The sequence below is a fragment of the Passer montanus genome, unplaced genomic scaffold, assembly GCF_014805655.1.
Source record: "Passer montanus isolate IOZ18808 unplaced genomic scaffold, ASM1480565v1 scaffold124, whole genome shotgun sequence".
Lineage (NCBI taxonomy): Eukaryota > Metazoa > Chordata > Aves > Passeriformes > Passeridae > Passer > Passer montanus.
In genome coordinates, this window is record NW_024359167.1 from 1,431,405 (window position 1) to 1,439,046 (window position 7,642).

General features: G+C 47.4%; 1 protein-coding gene across 1 annotated transcript; it reads left to right on the forward strand.

The window, feature by feature from the left end:
• The first annotated feature begins 2,758 nt into the window (after positions 1-2,758).
• Positions 2,759-5,731, forward strand: NUDT7 (nudix hydrolase 7). The gene is made up of 2 exons (XM_039698413.1): positions 2,759-3,104; positions 4,590-5,731. The coding sequence occupies exons 1-2, from the start codon at positions 2,838-2,840 to the stop codon at positions 4,773-4,775; spliced, it is 453 nt and encodes a 150-aa protein (XP_039554347.1). The 5' UTR covers positions 2,759-2,837; the 3' UTR covers positions 4,776-5,731.
• The last annotated feature ends 1,911 nt before the right edge of the window (positions 5,732-7,642 follow it).

Genomic DNA, 7,642 nt, shown 5'->3' on the forward strand with positions numbered 1-7,642 from the left:
GAGCCAGGCAGCTAAGAGTGGCCATCCCTGTGTTGCTTCTGGCCTTTGCTATCCAGCACCTCTGAGCTCAGAGTCCTTGGAGCAGGGAAGCCCTCCAGGGCCAATAACCCATGGAAGAGCAGTGATCCATGGAAGGCTTACTCACCTCTCCCTCCATATGCGCTTCTTTTCTGGTATTATTTTATCCATTTCTGCTTTATTCTCCTGAGGGAGGGCATCATACTCATCATCCATTTGCAAGACATTTTGTTTCTCTGGGTAGCTTTTTTCTGCTTCAGTTCTTTAGTACAAACCAGAGGAGAAACTGTGAGTGACTGCAAGCAGAGCTGGGTACTCTGGGTCAGCTGCAAGGATTCACAGCTTTTCCTGACCCAGCCAGGAGATACTGGGGAGCTCATATTCCTGTTCCAAATTCAGGCAATCCCCGAAACTATGGCCAGGCAGTAAGGGCCCCATTCCCTCAGACCCCAGGAAAGGAGATTTGGTGAAAGCAATTTCTCCAAACCTTAGCCATTTATTGAAACCGTTTTTCCTCCCATGGAAGTTTATTGGTTCACTGTTGTTATCCCCGCCTAGGTTTTTTATTCCCAACTCTCCTTATTTGTTGAAAATTGCACCTTCCCCTGACCTCCCCCCACATGTAAGTCTTTGTTTGCCCCTTGATCGGGGTCCCAGGGGAGGAAAAGGGGAAGTTTACCATCAAATAAAGTTTCCCTGGGACCCGTGTGCGCTGCCTGTGTTTTATAATGCACCGAAACAACTGACAGCTGGGATTCAACGGAGCTCCAGGGGGAACCTGCCACCCCCCACCCTTGTCATCAGCTACCCGGAGAAAGAGAAGCGGCAAGACCCCACTGCCATCCGCAGGATCGGTGTGTCGAGGGAAGAGAAACCGTATGGAAGATTCCTTTTCTTGCCTTTCATCACACGGACTCAACAAACGCATTTTCTGTCTCCTCCCTTCCTCCCAACAACACAAATTATTTAGTTTAGGTCCTCGTGCAGCATGTCAGCAGTGCTGGCTTTGCCCTGGGGCTTGCCTCCATCTCCCTGGCGCAAGCCTGGGAATGCTGGAGAGCTGTGAAGCTTAGGCACCATGGACATAGGGACCAGAGCTGCCTTCTCACCTTCCGCTCCTCAACAAGGTGCTGCTCATCAAAATCCAGTGAGTAAAACGCAGTGGGGAAGGAGATGGCCATTTTAAACCAGCAGTGTGTGGGAAGTCCGTGGAGCACCTGAATTCCTCAAACCCTACTGGGAGCTGAGGGATTTCAGGAGTTTGTGGTGGCACCTGAAAAAACAAGCCATTTTCTATGCTAGGAGGAAGAGACAGCCACTTGCAAAGTCTCAGTTTGTAAGACAGCTTCAGGGCCACTGTAGGAATGTGCCCCCTATTGATGGAATGACAAAACTATCCTTTGTCTCCCTAAAAAGGAAAAAAGCCTAGAAGTTTCTTTCCCAGATATGGTATAATTGAAAGAACAGACTCAGATAAAGGTGCACACTTTACTTCAAAAAATTTTATATTCTATATGTGTTGTATTAGACATAAATTGGAAATTTCATACCCTGTGGCACCCTCAAAGCTCTGGATGTGTGGAGAGAATGAATGCTGTCATAATAAAAAGAAAGGGTGGATTGTGAGAGACAATTGTGACATTTTGCTGAAGCCAAAAGGTTGTTAGGTTAGGTGTTAGTTCTGTGTGGTGTTCGGATTGTTTGGATTTGTTCTGGTTGGTTCATTGAGTGTTGCTGTGAGCTGGGAGAGGGGTGGGGTTGAAGACCTGACTAAAAGAAGTAGGATGAGCGGGGAGGGGACCATACATTTACAGATGACACCAAGCTGGGAGCATGTGTCAATCTGCTGAAGGAGGGCTCTGCAGAGGGACCTGGACAGGCTGGATAGATGCGCAAGTCCAACAACATGAAGCTGAACAAGTCCAAGTGCCCAGCCCTGCATTTTGGCCACAACAACCCCTGCAGGGCTACCGGCTGGGGACAGAGGGGCTGCACAGTGCCCAGGCAGAAAGGGTGGGGGAAACTTCATCACTTTCTACCTGAATGAAAGGTGGTTGTAGTCAGGTGGGGCTCGCTCTGCTCCCAGGCAACAAGTGACAGAATGAGAGGGCACAGTCTTAAGCTGTGCCAGGAGAAGTTTAGGTTATATGTTAGAAAAAAAATTCTTCACTGACAGAGTGACTGCACGCTGGAATCGCCTGCCCAGGGTGGAGTCACCAACGCCGGACAGGTTTAAAAAAAGACTGGATGTGGCACTCAGTGCCGTGGTTTAGTTGATGCTGCGGTGTTAGGTCATGAGTTGGACTAGATGATCTTAAAGGTCTTTTCCAACCTAATTTGTTCTGTGATTCTGTGAAAAGTTGGTGGTCGGGAGAGAATGGAAGTTCCTGAGTACCCATCCAATGGCAGAGGGGACAGGGACCACCCCGGCCAGGAAAAGGTGTAAAAAGCAGCCGTTTCCTCGGGCCGTGGGTATGTTGGCCTCTTGGGCACGGGAGGCACACTCCTGGCTCAGCTGAATCGTTACTAATAAGCAGTTTTCCTTTGCTTCGACCATTTGTCCCCATTGAATTGTGCCTAAAAGTTCGTGCATTTCTAACACCGTGGAGGGGGAATAAGGTGATCTTTAAGGTCCGTGTTCTATGGTTCTGTGACTGGGCACGACTGCGGCCCTTTCACGGTCCTTCTCCCACCGCGGTGCCGGAGTTGGGGAGGAAGCGATGGAGCGGCCGGGGACACTCCAGAGGGGGACAGGGAACAGGAAAGGGAGCGATGCAGCCGGCCGGTGTCGCTGTGCCGCTGCCGGGCCGGGCCGGGCGATGGCGGCGGAGCGGGAGCGGCCGGGCCCCGTTCCCGGGCCCTGCTCAGGGCCCGCGGGGGATGAGCGGGCCGCGGCCGGACGGTGCCGGTGCTCCGCTCTGCCCGCTCCGGGGCACGGCGCCCTGGAGAAGGCCCGGCGCCGCCTGAGGGAGTTCGATGTCGGGGACAGGTTCTGCCGCTTGCCGCTGCCCCGAGCCGCCGTGCTGCTGCCGCTCACGGTGCGAGCGGGGCGGCTGCACCTGCTGCTCACCGTCCGCTCCCTGCAGGTACCGGGGCTCCCAGGGTGCGATCCTTCCTTCCCTGCCGGGGAACCATCGCCGTGCGTGCCCCCAGTGCCGCCCCTCGTTCCCCAGGGCACGGCCGGCTGTTTTTACACTCCTGTCCTCCTGCTGTTTGCCTGCCAGGAGCACCCCGGACACCCGTGACAGGAAATTATCATTGTGGGCAATGATTGCTTGCTTAAATAAGGAAACTGACCGTGCAGCGCAGCTTTGTTAAATGAGGGGTTTCAATCTGCACTTAGTACTACTCTTTTCTCCTTTTAATACATAAAAGGCAACAACCCAAGGCTGCCAGAACTCTTTGTCCAGCATTTTGTTTTCTTTTCCAACTCTTGTTTTCCTGTGTCACATCAACTGACTGGACTCAGGAATTACTTTTTTTCTCTCGCTGGGTCTTGCTTAAAAAGCAAATACAGTTCCATAGCTGATACATTGATTATAAATGTGTTTTTTACTGATCCTTGACGCACAAGCCTACTACTGCAATGTACTTAAGGGTATTTTAGAAATACCTACTTTTTTGATACAGGCAAGAGGGGACACAGTCTTTGATGCAATGACTAAGTAATTTAATTTGTAATGAATCGGGTGTGTGTCTCCCTCCCCAGAGGCGAAAACACACACACTCTTGGCAGTCAAATGGCAATCTTTTATCCCCTTGTGTGGCTGAGGGATAATTTAATTTGTAATGAGTCAGCTGGGTCGGGTGCATGTCTCCCTCCCCAGAGGTGAAAACACACCCACTCTTGGCAGTCAAATGGCAATCTTTTATCCCCTTGTGTGGCTGAGGGTGATCCCTCTCCCCTTTCCCACTGAATGGCTACTCAGGAACTCAGGCGCTCTCCAGACTGCCAACTCTTCTGTCCTTTCCCTTCTCATCCTTTTTTCTTGTTTTGGTCATGTCTTCAACCCTGCCCCTCTCCTGGTTTCTCAACAACACCCAACAAAACATATCCCAACTATAGATAACAACAAAGAGCAAACAGAACCAACCATTTTCGTTCTTCTGCTCCGTAATATTTTTGGGCTGAAGCAAAATGTTATTTCCTCTCTCATGGGTACATTATTTGTGTCTTTCAAAAGTTTTTGCTCTTGGAATATTTTAATCTTGCTCTACAAGTTATCTCTCTGGATTCATCTGTCATTTATGCAAACAAGATGATGCAAAATGTGAACTTTGACATAAGTAGAAGTTCCAGTATGGATTACACAACACTGTACAGCTACAGTGTATTTTCTGATAGTGAGGGTTTATGGAGTAGCAGGGGATAGCCTCAGAGTTTTCTTAGGTAGCTACTCTCGCTAAGGCACATTTCTTCTGGTCTGCAGAAACCTTAACCACCATTTCCAGCTTCTTTGACTGGAAAGATAAACATAAAGGGATGCTGCAATACCAACGTGCATCTGTGTGGGTCCAATAAGAAACATAAACCTTGTTATATTTAACAGCAGTACTCCTTTACATTCTAGCTGAGAAGATCACCAGGGGAAGTGTGTTTTCCAGGAGGTAAAAGGGAAGCCACTGATAAAGATGACATTGACACTGCTCTCCGAGAAGCTAAAGAAGAAGTGGGTCTTCAGCCAGAGAAGGTGGAAGTCATCTGTAGGCTGATGCCTGGAATTGATAAAGTAAGTCAGCATGTCAGCACAGAATAAGTTTGGGTGGTTTTCACTTGTGAGGCTGGCAGTGACCTTTTCCAACCTGGAGCTGCCAGGAGGCGCCGCTTCTTCACGTGCACAGCCCGTGTGTCCAGCAGAGCCCAGGGAAAGGGTTCTTGCTCAGAGTTTGGTATTTGTGAGACCAGCTCTGGGGCACCAGTCAGTGCCTCTGGAGTACCACACTGACAGCGCTGCCCTGGCGAGAGCTCAGCAGAGAGCCACGAGTGCAGTCGTGGGGCTACAGCGAGTGGGTGATGAGCAGACAGGCTGAGAGAGGTGGGCTTGCTCAGCTTGAAGGCTGCCAGGGGATTTGGCTGCTTTCTTCTCCTGGCGAGTCAGAGCATGATACCAGAACTCTTCTTGAGGCAGTGAACACAGCAGCAGCATGGACGTTTTGATGAGATACAAGAAAAATTCCTCTTCACCATGAGGTCAGCCCAAAAGTGGAGCAGATGTTCCTGGCAGGCTGTATAATCTCCATCCCTGGAGCTGTGCAGAGCTCACTCACCCAGGCTGCTGTAGCCTCACAGGTGTCTCCTGCGGTGTCTGCTGGCTCCAGGGCTGTGCACACAGAGAGGGAGCACCAGAGGGGATGTGCACCAGGATGGTGTGCATCATCTTCCTCCAGCAGGGAGACTCCCAGAGGTGTCTTTGGAGTGTAGGTCACCATTTGTAAATTAACAGCTTCTCAGTTTCAATAGCAGTGTCAGTATTACATAGGATCAGTTTTCCCACAGAACAGAGGAATTGCTGTTTCTGAAGGCTATTTTTGTTCACCAGGTAAAACTCTATTACTATGCCTCCTGTTCTTTTATCTGTCAGCAGTACCCTCTCCCCATTAAAAAATAAATACCTACTTTTGAAATTGTATTGAAAACAGCTTTATTTAACAACTTAAATTATAATTTCTCTACAGATGACCTTAGAACCACACAGTTCAGAGGCAGTGTGTAAAAAGGATCATATTTTCCCTGTTTTTAATTTCTGGAGAAAGACCTACCTTTGAAGTGGATTATGATCTTGACAACTTAATTTCATCCTCTGAGAATTACTTCACTAATTTGTATGCATCTGTACATGAAAGAAAGAAGAGTAATCTGTGACAGTTTGGTCTGGCCATTCATTTACTTTGAAAGAGGAGAAAGGAGCTGGGCTTATTTCCTTTGTACTTCTTGTTTGAAAGCTACAATTGAATTTCTTCAGAACTGGGAATTTTTAAATTGACAATCCCTAACTGGATTCATGTAATTTTTAATCTCTTTGAAGACCTGCGAGAAGCACACAATATTTTCTGTGAAACAGACTTTCAAAAGGTCTGTTTCAGTTCCTTCTCAGTTTCAGTGCCTTTGTTCTGTGTGTTTCTGTGCTTTGCTTTGTCTATAATGAGATAATACTATTTGATGGAATTTGTGTCTGAGTTAACCTATGAAAACTTTTTGGATCTGACTCTGACATGTGCCATATGTGGATAACATGATTCATACAGTCTTGTCTGGTATCTTTGAGCACTTACAGAATGCACAATAAAAATACAAAAGGTTTCAGCTGCTTTCACAATCTTTTATTGGTAAACGAGGTGGGCCAATGCCAATCCTCGAGGTTCTTATGGCTCAGTAGGTTCTTCAAAGAGCTTCCCAGTTTCTCTTGAACTTCTCAAGGTTTGTCTTCTGAAGAATATTTGGATGATTCAGTTTCTTGATCCTCAGCTGAAATCTCAAGGTTGGCAGCATCACTGGAGAAGAAGCCACGTTATTCTCATTCCCATTATACAACTATAGAAATAGGCTTTTTTTTTGAAACAGTATTTTTTTCAGCTTAATCTCTGCCTTCCAGAACAGGAGAGAAATGCTTTGTGGAATCATACACCAATAAAAAAGAAAATGAGGGCTATCATGAATAAGGCCATTTGGAGACCACAAAGTTCACCAGTTCAGTTGCCCTTCTTACCATTTACACAGCTAATGAAGAAGAGTTTGCTGGTGCTTGGCCCTTCACTGACTCTGAATATTCTGCTCACTTTATAAGTATTAACACATGAATACAAATATGTCTCTCAGTCACCAAAGAGCACACACCACAAGCTCTCCAAATTCAGCAAGTGGCCCAGAAATCTTATAATCTGATTATGGCAGTATTTGTCTGAGAGCTCAAAGTATGGAGCATGGTCTGGCCACAAGCAAAGGCAACTTTGAGGGAGGGAGCACAGCTGCTACTCCTCCAATTTCCCAAGTGGGAATAACCCTCCCACCTCTTCCACCAGACCCAGGATGCTGCTGGGGGAGCCCCTCAGCTGAAGAGCCCCTGGGGAGATGTTGGACACTAACCTGTCGTTCAGCTGTGACAATCAGTGACTCCATCAGTGACTCCACCAGTGACTCCATGGCCACAGATGATTCATCACTTTCCTTTTCTTCTTCCTCTGGGTTTTCTTCTTCCTCTTCCAGTATCTCCTCCTCTTCTGCAAGAAAAACTTATCCATGAATAGAAGATGAGGCACATTGCCAATCCCATTTAAGCTGAGAACTTCCCAAAGCAGTCTCTGAACCCCAGGAATTAGAAATCTTTGGTTCTTTAAAAATGGATTTTTGCCTTACATTTACAGCTAATGATTGGCAAGAAGGTGATCCTCCAAAGTATAATGTTACTCCTCATTATTTTGCATACAGAAATTTAAGTTTTTGGTGTAATTATTCAAACAGTTGGGATGTGCTTTCCGAGGCTGACCAATATCCATGACAATTGCCAAAAGGATATTGGTTCATTTGTGGAGATAGGGCTTGGCAGGGCATTCCATTGTGCCTTGAAGGTGGCCCATGTAACGTTGGAATGCTCACTGTGATAGCACCTACTGCTAAAGCAGTCAT

Excerpts from the sequence above, each read along its gene's own strand:
- NUDT7 (XM_039698413.1), top strand. The coding sequence starts at position 2,838 with ATGGCGGCGGAGCGGGAGCGGCCGGGCCCCGTTCCCGGGCCCTGCTCA. Across the intron at positions 3,105-4,589 it reads TCACCGTCCGCTCCCTGCAG|CTGAGAAGATCACCAGGGGA; the intron begins GTACCGGGGCTC and ends TTTACATTCTAG.